At 46.3% G+C, this 19,323-nt stretch overlaps 3 protein-coding genes across 5 annotated transcripts; 2 read left to right on the top strand and 1 right to left on the bottom strand.

The window, feature by feature from the left end:
- The first annotated feature begins 142 nt into the window (after positions 1–142).
- Positions 143–6,296, top strand: LOC136547580 (uncharacterized). Of its 2 annotated transcripts, none has more exons than XM_066539534.1 (6): positions 143–298; positions 884–1,278; positions 2,049–2,635; positions 2,727–3,988; positions 4,282–4,488; positions 5,710–6,296. In XM_066539534.1, the coding sequence occupies exons 2-6, from the start codon at positions 944–946 to the stop codon at positions 6,022–6,024; spliced, it is 2,706 nt and encodes a 901-aa protein (XP_066395631.1). In that variant the 5' UTR covers positions 143–298; positions 884–943; the 3' UTR covers positions 6,025–6,296. The 2 variants fall into 2 exon arrangements, with proteins under 2 accessions (XP_066395631.1, XP_066395632.1); XM_066539535.1 differs by lacking the exon at positions 143–298 and adding an exon at positions 435–608.
- A 3,463-nt stretch (positions 6,297–9,759) lies between these two features.
- On the top strand, positions 9,760–10,809 carry LOC136547579 (E3 ubiquitin-protein ligase EL5-like). The gene has a single exon (XM_066539533.1). The coding sequence runs from the start codon at positions 9,821–9,823 to the stop codon at positions 10,397–10,399; it is 579 nt and encodes a 192-aa protein (XP_066395630.1). The 5' UTR covers positions 9,760–9,820; the 3' UTR covers positions 10,400–10,809.
- A 3,012-nt stretch (positions 10,810–13,821) lies between these two features.
- Positions 13,822–16,232, bottom strand: LOC136547578 (ABSCISIC ACID-INSENSITIVE 5-like protein 3). Of its 2 annotated transcripts, XM_066539531.1 has the most exons (4): positions 15,124–16,232; positions 14,877–14,968; positions 14,216–14,307; positions 13,822–14,058 (listed from the first exon to the last, which is right to left on the bottom strand). In XM_066539531.1, the coding sequence occupies exons 1-4, from the start codon at positions 15,727–15,729 to the stop codon at positions 13,874–13,876; spliced, it is 975 nt and encodes a 324-aa protein (XP_066395628.1). In that variant the 5' UTR covers positions 15,730–16,232; the 3' UTR covers positions 13,822–13,873. The 2 variants fall into 2 exon arrangements, with proteins under 2 accessions (XP_066395628.1, XP_066395627.1); XM_066539530.1 differs by lacking the exon at positions 14,216–14,307 and having other exon boundaries at positions 14,897–14,968.
- Positions 16,233–19,323: the final 3,091 nt, after the last annotated feature.

Here is a 19,323-nt window from a genome sequence, read left to right as displayed (position 1 = left end):
CGGGCCCACCAACCCCGCTTTCGCCGCTCCCATTTCAAAATGGACCTCTCGTTCTCTTTCCCGTGTTGCGCATGCGCTCCGGCTCCGCTGGTGGTGACCATTTTCCTTAACAAACCAAACCAGCAGAGGGGCAGCTGTTAATCGCAATTAGTGCGCGCGAATCAAATGCTCCTCTGCCCTCCCGACCGTTGCTAGCCCCACAGCCATATTCCACACCGCCGCCCTGCCGCGGCCGCCGACTCCACTCGCCTTCGCCGGCTCCACTCCACTCGATTCGCCTCGCCTGAGATTCTCGCAGGTTTGCCCCCCCCCCCCCCCCCCCCCCCCCCCCCCCCCTCCTCTACTCGATCCAGCAATCCAATTATCGTTGGGGTTTAGTTTCGGTACGAGTTGCTGCGGAGTGGTTCGAAATCCCCCGTCGGGTTTTGGGCGATCGATGCGCTGGGGCGTGCAGGATCGGAAGGGCGTCCGTGGGTCGGCGGTGGCTCCGGGATCGAGGATCGGCGGGGAGTGGTTTTGCGAAGCGAATTTCCGTTGGGGCTCCTGGTTATAGATTGAGAGGGGTTGGGCCTTTGGGCGGTTCGGTGCCCCTGGGATCGAGGATCCAAGTATGGTTGCCTTTTCTGGTGTCCTGTGGCCTTGCGTGTAGCCTGTTTGACTTATTTCCTATTAGATAGACCTACTGAGAAGTAGACATACGCGCTTCGGTTGGGAGTTCAATTCCTTGCCAAGGATACGGGGAACTATGCCCCTGTTAATATTTTTGTTTACTTTTCGGAACAAAGGATTTGTTGTCTTGCCTTGTTATTCAGCTATGCAAATTACGATCTAATGTGTCTCATGGTTAGTTCTCTTTGCTGACTACAATATGCAACCCATGCAGGGACTAGTTTGTGGGGGAATCCCGAATCCAGAACCTGTGAATCCTCGACACTTCTGAAACATGAGAAGATTCTTTTTCTTTGGGTCCCCTGCTGCAAACCCTGGTGAGGGAAATGAGCAACCGATCAGTGATAATAGGACTAGTAGACATAAAAATACAGATGAGGGAAAGGACAGTTCAGGTTCCTGCAGCACAAGATTCTCGAGATCCAGAAGCCGTCGTCAGAAGCGGAGCAAGGAGGAACCAGCCAATCCCAAGCAACTCAGGAGGTCCATGTCGTTCTCATCCCCGGCCAGAAACAGTTGTGTGGATGAGCGATGCTTTAGCTTCTCGGGTGATGTTCCATGCTCTTTGTATGATGAATCTGATGCACCCCACCATGCCAAAGATGTCGTGTAAGTGGTCATCCTACCTGATAATTACTGTCCGTACTACTTACAATACAAGATGTTTACCTTTGATTGAAATGATAGTAGAGTATTGGCTATTAGCCCCTGTTGCCTATTTGCCATTTGATTCATGTTTAAAAAAAATCTAGAGAAAAGAGAAATGCGTCTAAAAATAAAGGGCAGACCCAGTGTCGGAGGCTCCCACATGAGTGGGGTCTGGGGAAGGGAAAAACGAGGCAAGCCTTCCCCCCGCAAAATCTGCCAACCCGCGACCTGGTGACTCGGTGAGACAGCTCTCAGCAAATACACCGTGATATGTGAATCTGCAAACTCTACTCGTTTTAGCTATTATTCTGAATGCTTATTTATCTTTTTCTGCAAAGGAGGCCGTCTTTATGATTGTTCAGTTTCAGTGCACATGCAGACTTTCTCTGGCATCTACGAATGATCTATACTGGGTTTGATTGCATACAAGTTATGTATTCTTGTGATTGAGTTCAAAGGTGGTTCAAGTAGGTTCCATGGTGTCCTGTGACACCAATGTTTATAGAAAATAGATGCTTTATATTTTTCGTTAGATAGATGACACCATGATGCAATGGAGATTACACAAGTAGTTCTTCAGTTTGGATCCACCCTTGTTTAGTTCCTCTTTACTACTAGTGTTTCTGTGGCCAGACTCTTTTTTTTTTTTTGGTTTTAAGTCCATATGTATAGTAGCTAATTTTTTCAGCATGTCATCTGAAAAATGATTAACAGTATATCTTAACTTGCAGTCCCGATATGTGGTCGCCAGAAGGGAATCCGTTCTTGAGAGAATTTGCAATAAAGACCCCAAAACCTCATTCTGCCATGGAAAATGATTCTCCTCGTTCAAAATGCTGTTCATGCTCAGCAGGGCACTCTCCTGTTAGCTCTCCTATTGCTATACAATGCAGATCAACAAGACTTAGCAATTTATTAAACAAGAATGAAGTACTAGATCGGTACATTGATAGAGGGCATGAAGATGCAATGGTAAATGAGAAACAGAAGCAGAGCGCCCCTGTCACATCTATGGTTTCTAATTTGGGAAGGCCACCTCGACCCCAGTCTACAGTACCATCCATTCCAAAATCAATGAAAGAGACAACAGAGAGCTACCCAGATGTGGACTTAAAAGACGGCTTCCTTTGGCGACTTGCTCAAGAGGGCACAGGAGATACCCACAGGATGGCAACTATGTGCAGTGCATTTAGACGCCACATAAGCATGTCAGAAGCTTCTGAAAGAGAAAGTTCAACATCTGTTGAAGATATTTATGAAGATTTGCAAGATGTGAGACTTCCAAATGTTGTCTGCCCCTCCACTTGTCCTACTTTAGGTATGACTTCACGTTGCTCCTATCATTGTAGGGTCATGCTTTTGTGATGCTTCTCAATATTTTTATGATGATTTTTTTTTTTTGGCATCAGCGGAAGATGAAACCGATGACATGCTGCTTCAAAGAGCTAAAGAAGTTGAGTCAAGGTTTATTATTCCTTGTGGAGATGAATATGAATTCAGCATGCTCAGGGATAAACCATTGACCTCAAATGACATGTTTGAGTTAATCCAGCAACTGACTGAAGATAGGAAACAATTAGCACATGAATTGTCTTCAGAGATCAAGGCACGTGTTACAGAAAGGTTTGCTGCCAAAGAGCAATACAAACAAACAAATAAAGAATTGGAAACCAGAACTAGGAGGCTGGAGAAGGAGAAGAGTGAAGTACAAACTACACTGGAGAGAGAGATGGACAGAAGGTCAGACGATTGGTCTATCAGGCTATCAAGATTTCAATCTGAAGAAGAGAGACTACATGAACGGGTGAGAGAACTTGCAGAGCAGAATGTGTCATTTCAGAGAGAAGTTACTTTTCTTGAAGCAAATAAGGCTGAAGCTTCAATGAAAGTTGCAAGTTTGGAAATGCAAAACAGCAAACTAAATGACGATCTAGAGAAACTCAGAAATGAGCATGAGAAACTCCATAGTTCCTCGGTAGATTTGCAGGCTCGTTTTGCTGAGATTGTAGAGGAAAGGGACCACATCCGGGAATATTTGAAGGCCAAGGAGGTAGAGAATAAAGCATTGCACAAAGTGATTGCAAGACTACAAACAGCATGTAATGAGCAGGAAAGGACAATTACAGGCCTGAGACAAGGATGCATAGATGAATTAGATAGGAAATTTGTTGAGTGCACCACCAGTGATAAAACAAGGAAACTACAAATGGAACTTATTAGACTGACAGGGGTGGAGCAAAAGTTGAGAGGTGAAATTCGATCTTGTGATCTTGAAGTAGAATCCCTCAGACAAGAGAATATTGCACTCTTAAATCGTTTACAAGGTGCTGGAAATGGAGCAAGCTTCTCCTCGATTCGCCTTGACCAGGAGCTTCAGGCTAGAGTGGATAACCTGCAAATGCAAGGCTTGTCACTGCTTGATAAGATTAGCCAACTTTGTGCTAAATTGCTGGATCTGATGAAACACAAGAGACATGAAAATGAATATTTGATTGGCAATGATGCATTAACATTCAGTGATTACACTTTTGAGTACCAGAGCATCAAAGGAGGAATCGAAGGTCTGAAGCGAAGTTTGAAGGCAATCAATTCTATACTAAGTGAAAAGCAAAATGCTAAAGAAAAATCTGGTGAAATTGCAGCTGAAGGCAGTCCTTCCAAAGATGAAACGGTGAGTTACTTCTGGTACAAAACAACCTTTGTCATTTGAAGTTTACTTTGCCATGTGGTTGTCCGGTTAAAAAAATGTTCACAGTAAAGATTCTCTAGAAGTATGTTTTTGGATAGTTACATGTGCTTGGGAATGTGTTTTCATGAAAGTTCTAGGGTAAGAGTTTATATCTGATGCTTTGTGAATATAGTCGAATTAATAGTGACTTGACTATTATGAAAAGAAATGTTTCAAGAAGTTTGGGTCCTTGAGCATATATTTATCATCACCAAATAACTTCCATTCTTATGTAGGATGATTTTGGACTCAAGCTGAAAGAAGAGGCTATGCTGAACCGAGTACTGAAGGAGGCAGTCTTGTCAAAGGAACTTGACATTGAACAATTGCAATCTGATCTGGCATCTTCACTTCGCATCCAAGATGTTATGAGAAACGAGATCCAGAGAGTTCAGGATGAACTTTCTTGCATAACCCACAAAGCTAAGCAGTTGGAGCTTCAGGTATCATGAGTTAATTGCATAATTCACATCTTTATTCCCCAATAAACCTGCAGTTCATTGTTTTTCTCTGATCAAAGTAGATTTTGATAATGATTTCCCTTTCATAATGAATTACTCTTAACCTGCCTGGTGTTAGCCAATTATAGTGGTCAAGTTGCAGTATATCTCAAAGTACTTATAAGTAGGTAGGTCTTTTTGCTGAGTGACTTGGTTACCGACAACAAATGTCACTCCCATCTCCTTGATCTATAAAATTATTAGAAATTCATTTTAGTGTTTGAATCAAGTTATTTGCTGCTTGTTTATCTTTAGCTAGTCATTATTTTTCAAGTTTTTGCATCTTGCCAAAAAAAAAAACTCGACCTGCAAGGGGTAAGACCACCCCCGGCATTGTTGTGATAGAAGAAGACCTTCTCACACAGGCCGAAAAAACCCCTGAACCCCTGCCCCACCCTGACACAGGGGCACCGTGGCCCTATGAGAACCGGGCCGGGCCTTTTGACCATTGCTTTGGCCATGGGACAGACGAGGGGATTTTTTTTAACCACAGCCTGAAATTCGCTCCCACGGGAGTCGAACCCAGGCCTGTGGAGTGCCGCTGAGGAGCTCTAACCAGATGGACTAGAGGCTCGTTGGCTGCAATCTTGCCAATAATCTAGGATAAAATTTGCCCAAGTAGACATTAGGTCTACTATGCAAGTTTTCAGTTAGATATTCTTTTGAATGTTTCTGGAACCAGTTCTAAAGTTGAGATAATGTGAGGTAGCATATAAAATAACATATTGTTGTTGTAGAGGCTTACGGTCAGCAAACATTCATTCCAGGAGTCATCTTGGTGGTCATATAAAAAACACCAAGAGAACGACATAAAGAAGTGTTACACTGTCATGTTTTTGTACACGAAGTAGGGCATACAACTTCACCAGAAGTCCAGAATATACTATGTGCAAATCCATTTGCTTTTAGAGACATCAGTGGGCTGTCAATCAATACTGTGTTGTTTTAAAGACCAATCAATAATGATGTGATTGTTATGGTACCAGCCGAAATGGCATGCTTCTTCAGACTGGTGGTATAGTAACTTGTCCGTTGGTAAATGTTATTTCATATCAGAATGGCAGATGATGTTTATATATGCTAGAAAATAGCTTTGTTTGTGGTATTTGACTCAAGTACTCCTGCTGTGTTGTTACATATTTGTTGGTTTGCTGTACTTAACAGGTATCGAAGAAGGATGAGTCAATCAATGAAATCCAACAGGATTTCCAGGAATCTGCAAAGGAGCTGGCTGCTCTCCGTGGAACACTGAAAACAGTGACCGAGGAGAGGGACCTGTCGTGGCAGGAAGCAAAGCAGCTGAGAAGAAACATCAGCATAATGCAGAACGAGGTTGTGTCGCTGAAGAAGAAGATCGAAGCCCTGGACGAAGACATACTTGTCAAGGAGGGGCAGATCACGATATTGCAGGACAGCATCAACAAGCCGTTCGACATCATCTGCAGCCCAAGGTCGATGAGGGAGTTCGACATGGCCTGAAGACGGCTGCTGTGTCACAGATGAAGTTCGTGTTATAACTGAGACTTTTAGATACGACGTGCGTTTTTTTTTACCAAAGACAGAGAGATGCTTGTGAATAGTGGCCGTTCATACGCTTCCTACAGTTTCTTCATCCAGTACACCATAGTGGCTTGTTTTGCAACTCACTGCCCGGTTTACGCCATTTGTAAACATGCATAAATTTGGATGTGCTAAAGAGTAGATGTTCCCTGTTACTATGTGGCTATAAGATTTTGTCTTATGTTTCTCCATTTCTCCCTGCTCACTTTGCCAGTGAGTCGTTGGATGAAAATTCAAGTTGTTGCACAAGGCAAACACATTTCTTGGCTTGTTATTATAGCTTGCTCTGATGTTCTGAACCATGACGGATTCAGCAGGCACCATTTTTCTCAATCTCCTCCATGACTGATGTCACTTTTTCTGGCTTTGGGAATTGGGAGCATTAAGCATATGGATGAAGGAATTTTCGCATCAACGGCTGGAAGATTAAGATGCATATATGTATTGGAAGTTGCCGATAGATCCACTACGTGTTACGAACGACACATTGTATTCTGTTTCTGTCTGGTGTGACAGCATAAGCTAAGCTTTTTTTTCCCCGGCCTGTTCCATCTCTTTGATTTATTTCTAGACAAGGACACCGCTGAATGCGTCACATGTGGTCTCTGTAGACCTTCACTGTCATCGTATTTATTGCTTTGATTTTATTTTATTTATATACAAGGAGGTATGCATATCTGGCAGAGCTAGCATTAGCTACAGAAGATGCCCGCATCTCCGAGCGTCTTATTGGACGAGTAGATTAGCATGTAAGGTTAGCTTTTCCCCAATGCAAGATCAAGGCTTTTATATAGTTATTATTTTATTATTCTCTTTCCTTGAGAGCCCATCGGGTACGGGTTGTACACGCCCTCAGTAACCGGCTGCTTACATTAATATGAGCTGTCCATTTCAGATGCAAGCTGGAATTAACGAACCTAATTAACTTTTCAGTGACTTTGAGAGGCTGTTTTTTTTTCTCTGGAGATTCTGGAGTGCCAACTACAACCCTGTTTAGTTTTTCTTCTTCAGTTACTGGGTCAGTGCAAATAAACAGTGCCATTGATAACTGTGGCATCCTTTTTTTTTCTCTGAAAAGCATTCAACTGCATAAATAATCACGTGGACCGATCGGAGTTTTCCTGCAATTATGCATGTCTGGTGTCATGAATCATGTCGTTGTGCTGGAAGTAATCAGCCTATTCGGCTGGGGCTGAAACGGTCGTATACGATCGTGGATTATTACTGCTGTCTGGTTTGATGTGAGAAAAAAATACTATCCTAGCTGAAAATTTACGATCGTTTACTACTAAACGAACATGCTCAATATGTTTAGTGGAGAGAGTGAGAGAGACTGAAGGCGAAGCTAGCCATGCATTTATATAGCCTAGTTGCATGCATCCCAAAGTCAAGCGTGAGTCTCTGACAGTGGCATACATAGTCTAGTTGGGCACAGGACAGGCACACGTGGTGCAGCTGCAAATTCAACCGTGTCGTCTGCATCCACCGCTATCCTGATGTGCATTTATATATAATAGTTTATTAATATAACTAATTGGGATAGACTAGACGCACGGCTGGGTCAAAAATTTATTGTACGTCTCTATTCATTTTTTGTGATGTGGAAGGATGGGGATGGATGCCCAGAATATATCTACACTTTTTGTACCGTTGGATGTTTTTTTTTTTAAGTTCTTATTACATCCATGAGTTTTGATCCAAGTTTGCCTTGTTTTTCAATTTTTAGCTGGTGGATTGTACCTGCCATGTCCGTGGAAAATCAAATAGTGATGAATTACCAACTCCAAAGTGGTAATCCAAGTTGACTGACAATGATAGCCTGCATAAGGAAAGAAGAGGATGCTAGTGCTAGAAAAACTTGGGTATGTTATGGTGGAGCTTTCACGGCATCCGGCTCTACTCTATTAAGAAGGAGCCAGAGCTATTTATCGGCTTCACCGACTCCTTGCATTGCATTTGGTAGTTCATTTTCTTATGGAGAGAGAAAAGGAGTTTCTTGCTATAGTAGTAAACTTTCGAGGTCTAGGTACAAAAAAAAAATGCCTATTTCTGGCGAAATGCTATAGTTAGGGTGTGTTTAGTTGGGTGAAAATTGGAATTTAGGCTACTGTAGCACTTTCGTTTTTATTTGGTAAATAGTGTTTAATCATGGACTAATTAGGCTCAAAATGTTCGTCTCGCAATTTCCAATCAAACTGTGTAATTAGTTTTTTTTTCGTCTACATTTAATGCTCCATACACGTATCGCAAGATTCGATGTGATGGGTACTGTAGCATTTTTTTTTGGATTTTAAGGTGCCAACTAAACACGCGCTTATTAAAGTTTGCTCGATCGTCACAATAAATATGTGGGAAGGCAAGGGGATAAGCATGGGAGCAGTTGAAAACGAACAAGAGTCGATCTGATCCGCTCCTCATTTCAGGCTAATTAATGGAATTGGCTCAAATTCACATATTCTAGCGGTTTTTCGTACTTGTTCCAAACCAAAAGGCTATGTTCTCTCCATACAACTCGCAAGGACCAAGCAAGCAGTTGCCCACACAGCTACCCTGCCAAGCGAGGTTAACGCTCGTTATCCTGTCTTGTTCTCTCCTCTGAAGAGTATATACAATACAATAATGATGGATTTGGTCATTTAAATCCATGGTTCAATAACGGACCGTGTTAACTAACATAGCAGCAAATAATTGCTAGAACATTTGGATCATCAGAAACCCCAAGCGCAGCGTTTCCCTTTCCTACAATTTTTTTTTTGGGGACGGCTAGCGTGTTTGGTTCCACGGATGGACCCATGCAGCATACGCATCGAGTCGTCCGTTGATTTTGCAGAGAATGCTTTGATTCCATTAACTGACACATGCGATTACACCTTAAACAAAGATATCGGTTGGAGTATATATCGTGACAAAATTTGTCGGCAGTGTGTGCACAGCACAGCGCTGGAATTTAATTAAGGGCGTGTTTTAATTGGTGGCTCTTATAAATTTTATTAGTATGTTCTCTCTTTTTTTTAAAAAAAAGTTGAGTCGTTGGATGATTGGATCGGATGAGAATTATTTATTTTGCTGTCGCGAAACTATCTATTATATTTATTTCAGCTTTACTTGTTTTCCGTTGCAGCCTGTTTACGCACAACAGGAAAAAAAAAGGCACTTGAATTTGCAAACTACCGCAAGCATGCATGTCCTGCAGAGGCTTTTTTATTATTTATTTATTAGGCCATTTTAGCTAAGCGATCGACTTTGCTTTCAGCTTTAATTCTTTGCCTCTGACCGAGAACAGGAAAACGTAGCGAATTCAAAGATCTCTTGAGAAAGAAAGGTCACTTTGAAAATTACACCCTCTATTTGGGAGCATATGAAATAATAAAAAAATAATAGGAATTATTAAAAAGTCTTGCTTCGTTGAGAAGACAGAATTTTTATGTTTGTCAGTATCATAGTTCTCTCAAAAGATTTTTACAAAAAATATATTCATAATTAATCTAGTACTAATACCTATACTACATCTTAAATATTTGTATTGTTTTTGTATATATTTAATTAATTTTTTGATTGATTGGCTTGTCGAAAAACAAGATTTTGTTTATATTTTTGGAAGGAGCGAGTAGCTAGCGCCCAGCGGCAGCTACAAGTGTACTCCGTATAATATAATGTTTGCTAGCTGGGCGGTGGCCCTTGCTTCCATATCGTGGACCGGCAGTCGGCAGACGAGATGACGAGCCTGCGAGCAGCGCTGCTGCTTCTCCCTCCGTTCTCCGTCGTGGTGGCCATGGCGGCGCGGTGTCTGTGTCGCGTGATGGCGCGCAAGCTGAGGGCGCTGGCGCGGTCCCAGTTGGCGTGCCTCCCGTCCGGCGGGCCGTCGTTTCCGTACCTGGTCTCCTCGTCGTCCGTGGAGGACATCAAGGGCGGCGGCGGCGGCCAGCTGCCGGTGGCGCTTTATTCCCGGAGGACGACGCGCCGGCGCTGCGTCGTCGGCGAGGAGGAACATGAGGAGGAGGAGTGCGTGTTCTGCCTGAGCGGCATCGAGGAGGGGTCGGAGGTGAGGGAGCTCCGGTGCCGGCACCTCTTCCACCGCGCCTGCCTGGACCGCTGGGTCCGCGCGCGGCCGGTGGCGGCGACGTGCCCGCTCTGCCGCGGACGGCTCCTGGCGTCGCCGCCGTGGGAAGTGGCGGGGTACCACGACGACGACTTCGAGGAGGAGGGCGATGAGGAGGCGGTGGAGGAGGACTCGGACATGATGCTGTTGATGGCGTGCGTGCACAGCAGCAGCAGGTGGCTCTGGCCGTCGTGATGACTCGTGGCCGTGCCTAGCTCCATATGATGGGCGGATCGGACGTCGGCTCGTCATGGACTGCACGTATGTACTGTAGGAACGTATATATAGTTACGCAAGTTGGTGGTGCGTTCTAGAGAATGAAACTTGCTTCTCCTCCGATCGACGATCCTGCTTGTGTTTCTTTCTTTTCTTTTTCCTTTGGCCGATCGATGTGTAGTTGTGTATGTATGTATGTACAGTGTTGGCAGCAGTAGCGCATGCACTTTGTATGTTGGTATGGACTGATCGATCTGATGTGCATGTACATACATCTGCAGCATGCTGCAGCACGGCGAAGAAGGAGAGGCGCTTGCATGCATCATGCTGCGGCGACCCCTCGTTTGGGCCTATGTTTTCCATCTCAAAAAAAAATTATTTGCGTTGCATTTGGATGCATGTCAACTCCCCGTCCCCGTGATTGAATTGAACGCCAGCCGGTTGCTTCCTCTCCCGCTGCGGCTGCCGACGGCTTTGGCATTGGCAGTCAATGGATGGGCCTGCGCTGTTCCAGTTCCACAGGGCACCCGAAAGGCTGAGCCGACCCCTCGTTTGGGCCTCAATCCCCCAACCACAACCACACATGGACTAGTAGGCCTTCTATGTTACGTTACCTGGGCTGGGGGCTACCTTTCCTTAATTCCTGACTTTCTTTTTTTTAGGAGACATGTCCGACTCTTGGCAGCAATGGAATATATGGTCACGTTTCTTATGCCGGGAACCTCCATGTTTCCGATTCGGCGATATTTACGTTTTTACATTATACAAAATATCGCCTCAAGTTGTTTCCGTTCCAAGTTCCTCTTCCCGGAAGGGAACATGGTTGCTAAGTTCTAGCTTTAGCTTTAGAGCATCTCGAAGAGTTCCCTATCCGCCTTTCTTAATACTTGGTTTTTAAAAAAATCAGAAAAAATCTCTCTCCAACAGTTCATAATCCATCCTCCTAATATTTAGCCACTTGGGAAAATTGAGCCAGTTCCGCGTAACTTTACGTGGCTCTTGAGTCGCGCGGATCCTTCTCCCGCGCCGTGGTTCACCGGCTGGAAGAACCCCACCGTCTCGGCCGCGGCCTTCACCTACGCGACCACCTCCGCCCGCGCGGCTGCGTCCGCCACCGAGAGGTCGATGACCGGGATAACGCTAATAGTGCTACCGCTGCTGCTAGAGGGCGATACCTGTGGCCCGTCTTGGCGGTGGTGGCGGAATATGGCGGGGATGGTCGTGACGCCGGCGTCCACGAGGCCCTTGCCGCCGACCTTGGTGTCGTCGAACGCCTTCAGCTTGCTCAAGCGGTCGTAGCCGTAGCCACCAGCGCCTTCTTCCGTGGTGGACATGGCTGCCGGCTGGCCAGGCCGGCGATTGAGGCGAGCTGGATGGATTGAGATGAGATGTCAGATGTTCGTGACGTGGTTGATTGGATGCTTCATCAAATTCGTCCCAAATTAGATTTTTTAAAAGCAATTTATTAGAAACTCTTGGAGATGGTTTTCTTTTTTCCCCTCCCAATACCGTTTGAATAGGGTGATTATTGCCTTAGGTAGGCCCCGTTTGGCCGGACTCTGGCTCCCGCCTCTCGGCTGCTGGGCGGCCGACACCCGGTTACTGTTCACCGGTGCCGTTTTTCTCTCTCCTCCTTTCCTCTCTTACTGACACCACTGGAGCCGGAGAAGCTCGTTTTTCTTATGGGAGCCTGGCCAAACGGGGCCGTAATGTTGTTGCATTGCCGTCGATCCGTGGCTTTGGCCCTGTTCGCTTTCTTACGAGCCGTACTGTTTCAGCGAATGAATAGTGTTTTTCTTTCACGACAAATCAGTAAACAGTCCTGACTTTTCACCATATGCTTTTGTACAGTAAGTGAATTATTCTATCTAGAACACTGGTGGCACTGTGGCATTCTGTACAAGTCTGTATGTGCCAATTGTAAACCTCCACTCTAGATTATCTTAATCTAAAGAACCCCTTATTTTATTGTTCGGCGCCTTACAGTTCTCTGGATATATTTCTTGTGAATTTTTCTGCGCTTTGATATTGCTATGCTGCAGTTTTCCGTTTCAGAAGAAGCTTGCGATGGACTTCTCTTCTGGTCGTAGTATCTTGATCATCGCGATTGTCACGCGCCCTCGGCCTGTATCATTCGTTTTTAGCATATAACAGATTTGTACTCGTGGGTCTCAACTCTCAAGTAAAAGAGACCTGCTGTTTGGCCAGGTCGACCATCAACCATTTGTGCTGTGGCCCGTGACCATCCAATTCTACTCCTAAAATTCTACACGAATCATGTGTTGTTTGACTGCGCAGTTAGCAGCGAAGTATGGCAATGCATCGGCCTAGCGGGGCTTGACGACGTCGACCTGTGGGCTGTGGGCTGCACCAACAATCCATCATGCTTCTTGGCCGTCAGTACTCCTCACCCTGTTTTGCCGACTTTGGGATGCTAACTAGGAATGGGACGATTTTCAGTCCAATTCTATATTTTCTTTCTGAATGAATCGGTTCGTGCTTACGGAACTCAGTAGCCGGCCGTTGTACATTCCACATTCGCTGGTCGTTTTTCTTCAGTATGAAAACGGCAGGTGCTCTGCCTTTGCATTAAGCAGAAGGTGAAAACATACAGCAAATTAAACGGATTGGACTTTAGAGTTCCAGGAAGAAACCCAAAAAACAGAAATGAAAAGAAAAGAAAAACACTGCACACCAGCTGCAGTCAACGGTGTGGTTCTACCTATACGTCAGTTATTTACAAGAACATGTTCATGCGCCATACTATCACATAGCAAGATGTCTCGTTGGATTAGCCTTGCTACCTATGCTGGCGTTTGCCTTTTATCGTCGAATACTCTTCTACAGCGCTTTTTACATAAGTTCCTGATAGCATAGATCACCAATCACTTGGGTATGCTTTCTGTCAGTCCTTATGTTGTCCGGCCCAATCATGGCAGACCACCAGTGTTTGATTCTTATGCTTGTTATATGTTTTGATTGATCATTGGGAGGTTGAGCTTTTGAGCTAATATTGACCAGACCATACAAGAGGAAGAACGATTTTGGGCTTTTCAGCCACCATGTGCTCTGGCGATTCAGCTTCTGTTCTGCATGCATAGCTCACAGACAGGGTTTGCCTGGCCTCCTCGCCGAATGATTTTATCTCAAGTTAAGATCTTCTTTCGCTGGTCGTTGCTGCTGCAAACTGCAAAGCAACCCAGATGAGTAGATGATGATGATCTCCATCCAACCTAGCACAAGTGTACGGTTAGCACAGGCATGGAACGGAGCAACAGAGCGCAGCACGAATGCAAAGCAATAGCTTTCACTGCAACAACAACACCCATCCGCAGACCACAGTCTGCAGCCAGCAACGGCGAGAGGGGCGGGCAACTACTGCAGACAGAGCAGAGCAGAGCATGGTTTGTTCATTCACATTTCAAAGCATCCAAGTACAGACCGCGAACCCCGTTAATTAGACGCCCTAGAAAGCTTCACTATGAACATATATGGCCGCCCGGCCCATGGTCTCCTCATCAGAAACTGGCGGAATTCGTTCGCCGGAGGTGGTGGTGGTGTTGCTGCTGCTTCCTCTCGGGTTGCGGCAATGGCAGCCTCTCGTCCTGCTCCGGTGGCGGCTCCAGTGGTTCCAGCATCTGCACCACACCCAAACCAAGCACATTGTTAGCTGCCAGCATCTACAGAGGCCTCTCTTTCTTTCTTATCTTACCCCCTCCATCCATGATACAACCAAGGATGCACCATGTCACTGACAATCAGCATGGTATGGAACTCAATGTACAGCATTATAAGTAGGTGACAAACTCTTGGAATGGAACTGTGGATGGATGGTGCTATCCAAGGAATGCACATGCTCTTCATTGGGCTCCATTTTTTTTTTTGGTCTCATCAGGCTGAAATTTGGAATGTTGTGACAGCTTAAACTTTTAAAAAAAAACCACAACTGCCATTGCCTGCCCTATAAGAGCGCATTAGGCAGGTCCGTACACTGCAAATGCATATTTGATTTGCAACAAGATGCTAGAATATATATAGGACTACGTGATCGTCCACAATCCCCGTTTATATAAATATAAATTTAAAGGCAAGCCAAAATGGTCCACAGCTGGTACTACAAGTTTAGCTCATCTTTCTAGGCTAGGAACATAGGGAAGGTTTGGCCAAATCGGTGAGGCAATATCTATTATTGCTATGCTCCATTTTTAGCCCCCTCCACTAAACATCCATAGCAAGTTTAAGCCTACATCCTGTCTTGTGTAAACAAACACTCAAACAAGGTGCGGTATCTTCCTACCACTTTTGTCTAGACTAGAAAATGACTCGCTTTCAGTTTCAGAGAGAGAAAGACAGGGAGAGTTTTTGCAGGCATGAATCCACCAAGAAAGAGCTCCGCTGAAGCTCAAAAGAACTGAATGAAAACATGGAGGCAGAGACAAGTTTGGGACCACTTCACTTAGAGAGAATGATGTTTACCCTGAGCTTCCTGAGACGCTCGTTCTCCTCCTCCAGCCGGGCGATCTTGTTCTCCAGCTCGTGGGTGTACGCCTGCAGAGGTCACTTTAGCAGCTTAGAGAAGGAAATCCATGGAGATGGAGCTTGAAAATCTTGTGTAGGGAATAGGGACTGGACTGGACTGTGGAGGAACAAACATTCTCTACTCTATTGGATGTGGAATGGTGGAAGTGGAAATGGAACCCCACCTGCTTCCTGGCCCGGGACCTCGCCGCGGACTCGCGGTTCTTGATCATGCGCTTCTGCCGCCGCTCCACCGTCCTCTCCACGACGCCGTCCTCGGCCACGGTCGCCGCGGCGCCGCGCTTCCGGCCGGCCACCTGCGAGTGCGAGAGGAAAACCCCGGCCCGGTCACCGCGGTACGCGGCGTCCAGAGCCGGGCCGGGGGCGGCAGCGCCGAGCGGCAGGGGCCGCGGCAGCGCGTACTGCTGCGGCGGGTACTGGTGCATCCAATGCGGGGCGGCGTCGACGGCGACGCCGGCGCGGGAGAGGAAGTCCTCGAGCGTCATCTCGCCCATGGAGGGCTGCCGGGCGCCGACGCCGCCGGCAGCGCTCTGGATGTCGCGCCACACCTCGTCCACCGTCTTCTTGGCCGCCGGGGGCGGGGGCGGGCCCGCGGCGGGTGCGGCCGGGAGCACGGTGCGCAGGAGGTCGTCCAGGTTCATGGTCCGCAGCGGCTCGCCCAGCTGCGTCTCCACCTCGGTGAGCGTGAGGCCGTAGACGGAGCCCTGCCGCGGGAGGCGGCGGCGTCCGTCGTCGCCGTGGGAGTGGGACGACATTGTCTGAACTCCCATCCACGCGCGCCCACGTGCGATCACCTCACCTAGTCACCTGCACGGCTGCACCTGCAAAGAAATCAATGCGCAGCGGCGGCGCAGTGGGGAGGGCGGGCGCGCACGCAGAGATCGGAAATGGCAAGAACAGCAGGTGCTTTGCTCGACCGGCGGGGCGGCACTGGAAACAAAATCTTTGGGAGCATATGACGACAAAGGGAGGGTTGTGCAGCAAGCAAGGGGAGGAAGAGGAAGAGGAAGAGGAAGAGGAAGAGGAGGGACCAGATCGATGTGTCAATCAGACAAGAGGGGCAGATGGGAGCCTTAATTTTAGGATTGCCACAGCCGCAAGAGGGTGAGGAGGGTCCAAAATGGGAAGGGAGTGAAGAGGAAGGGAAGGAAGCAGAGGCCGCCGGCCAGAGCCACCAAGAGGAGGGAGGAGACTGGGACTGGGACTGGACTGGCCGACTGGGAGTGGGAGAGAGGAGAGCCAAGCCAAACACAGCCACAGGCAGGAAGGTGAAGGTGAAGGTGAAGGTGAAATGGAGCATCGAAACCAGAAGAGGGAGGGAGTGCGAGTGCCTGCCTTTTTGCAAGGCCGATGCTCCAGGCTTTGCTGCATTTTTATTTATTTTCGGCTTTGCTTTCTTTTGTGAGAGAGGAAAGGAGGGAGATGAACAGCAGCCCAGCACAAGTGAAGTGACAGTACAGCTAGGGATGAAAACGGATCGAATACGAACATATATCATCGATATTATATTTGTTTTTATATTTCTGTCCGGATTTGGATTCGAATACGGATACTGTCAACTATGTCGGATAGGATACGATTGGATATCGACATCATAAATATGCGATTTGAGTATTCGAATACGGATACGATATCAGATATTGGATATCCGGACTCAGATACGAACACATCTCAACTCCTGTGAAGATTCGGTTTACAACTGATGCGCTATGCATTGGTGGCCCACTCGAGGGAGCTCATTAATGCACAAAAGAAGTCATTTGGGGTTTTCTGCTCCAGATTTTTTCTGTTTCCTTGTTTTTTTGATGGGGACCGCAAAGCTGAAAAGGTTTTGTTCGGTTAATCACTTTCTCAAGCCGCTTCCGGTTGAAAGGGACGAGGAAGGTTTGATTTGCAGAGTTTTTTTTAAAAAAAAAAACCTTTACCATCTCTCTTTAAATCTTACCAAACGGAAAAAGGTTTAGGGCTCCCTCTATTGTAACACTGTTGTAGCAGGAGTAGATGAAGTCTCCCAACAACAAGCTCTTTCGGCTCCTCCATTCCATAGTTCATGTTTGTATGTCTAGGTCAGGGCGCTGAAAACAAATAGTCTAGCTGATGAGCTAGCTTTTGAAAAGCTGAAAAGTTGGTTCGGAGTAAATGAACCAAAAAGCCGAAAGATAGGTTCTGATGAGCTTTTATGGTTTTTGGTGGGCTGAGAAGCTACAAAAAAATATTACAATTGCTAATAGAAAAAAAAAACACCCAGAAATATAGCTTTTGGGCCAAAAGCCAAAAATTATAGCTCAAAAAAACCCTAAATAATGCCAAACAATACAAGCGCAGATGGAGACGATGCCCCTGGTAGCCACGCCAAAGTAGCCAAAAACTATAGCCATAGTTAATGTTGAAGTATATTGTGTGCATTTGGAACTCGATACATAGTTAGTGCCATGAGGTTTTAAGCCAAAATGGCTAAAAAACAGTTATTAAGTGCTTCGATACATAGTCAGTTCTATAATGGCTAAAAACTGCGGGAATCAACTTTTTTTTTTGGCTTTTGGTGTGCTGAGAAGCCGGAAGCCAGCTTTTAAGCCAAAATGGCTAAAAAATGCGGGAATCAACTTTTATTGCCGTGAAGGAAAAATAACCCCTTCGCTTTATATATATAGTCCGCCCTAGCGATATAGGAGATACCAGAAGGGGTAGTTCTCTATTAGAAATGGCGCTGTAACTGCAATAACTCAAGCAAATAAGCCCTAAACAGGGCAAGTGTAGATAGAGCGGAGCCCCTAGGAGCCATGCCAAACGGGCTCTAAGAAAACTATAGTGAATGTTCAAGTATATGGTTAGAAAAAAAAACTCGATACACAATTAGTGCCATGAGGTTTTGTGGGGGTATAACCCCAGGTACCCACGACAATGGACATGGGCCGCACCATCAGGGGAGGTCCAGCCATAGGATCAAGGCCTACGGTGCTCGGCTCTAGTCGACATGCACCGCAAGGCCATCAGAAGACATCTTGGCGATGAAGAAAGATCTGTTCAGATATGATAGATATCGTATTCCTTGTAAATACTTACCATATAGTCGAATAGATCTAGACCTAAACCGACCTATAACCCTACCCTCCAGACTATATAAGGCGGGTAGGGACCCCCTCGAATGCAGCTCATATTCAATATAATCCACCAAAGACATATGACGTAGGGTATTACGTCGATCAGATGGCCTGAACCTGTCTAGATCGTTGTCTCTGCGCCCGTGTCACCATCCGGTTCCTATTACGCGCACCTCCATCAATCTCTACTACCGTGGGTATACCCCTCGATAGACTACCGACTAGATTTTATCGATAGTGGCGCGCTAGATAGGGGTGTGCGTGCTGATTCCATGGCCAACCAGATGGTCAAATTCCCGAGATCCATGATCTTCCCTGAGCCAGGCAAGTCGTTCATGATTGGATCCATAACCTGGATTATCAACACCGATGACAACAGAGAGATCATGGAGGCAACGCAGGATAATTCTGCCCCTATAAGGAAAATGGACCCTAGGGTCATTTACTTTTGATTTTGATGTTTGATGACCAAGACAACCAAATTGGACTAATAAATTTACAAGTAATTGTTTTATAGTTTAATAGGGTGTAAGACATGACTTGTACGAAGGCGACATGATAATCCAACGATCAACACCATAAGCAAGACCCTAGAAGCACAAGAGAAGACCCAAGATATAAAGCAAAGTCTAAGCACGAAGATGGGAACCAAGTCGGACGCAAGACCGCGAAGAAACACGCTTGGCAGAGGTGACCAGACGTGCCCTTCGTAAGGATTGGACGTGTCCAATGGGTAGTCCGAGACAGCGGCAAACGTCAGCAGGTGACCGAACACTGAAGAAGAGACATGACCGGACACATCGATGATACTGTTCATCATCACGGCAATGTTTTTAGCATGACCGGACGCGACGGCACTGGACGATCGGACACACAAAGTGCAGCGTTTGATCGAGTCTAGAGAGGTTCTAGAGCAGTGCCAGCGTGATCGGACGTGTCTGATCGAGTGTGACCGGACTCGGCCCAAAGTTTGATCAACACGCGCGCTCCAACGGGCGGGACGACTGAACGCGTCCGGTCAGGACGAAAGCAGCGTCCGGTCAGTAGCAGAAAGCTGGGTTTCGCCTCCAACGGCTACTTTCTCTATGGGGCTTATAAATAGACCCCCAACCGGTCATTTGAGATGTGGAGAGCTGAGAAAACATGCCACTCGGTGCGTACGCGCACCATTGTTGTACATCAGAGGGGCTTGTAGTCTTACAACATCACACCAACCGTGTTTGTGGTGTGGCCGCCACCGTGTACCGAAGGGAACAAGGCACA

The sequence above is a fragment of the Miscanthus floridulus genome, chromosome 3, assembly GCF_019320115.1.
Source record: "Miscanthus floridulus cultivar M001 chromosome 3, ASM1932011v1, whole genome shotgun sequence".
NCBI lineage: Eukaryota > Viridiplantae > Streptophyta > Magnoliopsida > Poales > Poaceae > Miscanthus > Miscanthus floridulus.
This window is presented reverse-complemented; position numbering and strand designations above follow the sequence as displayed.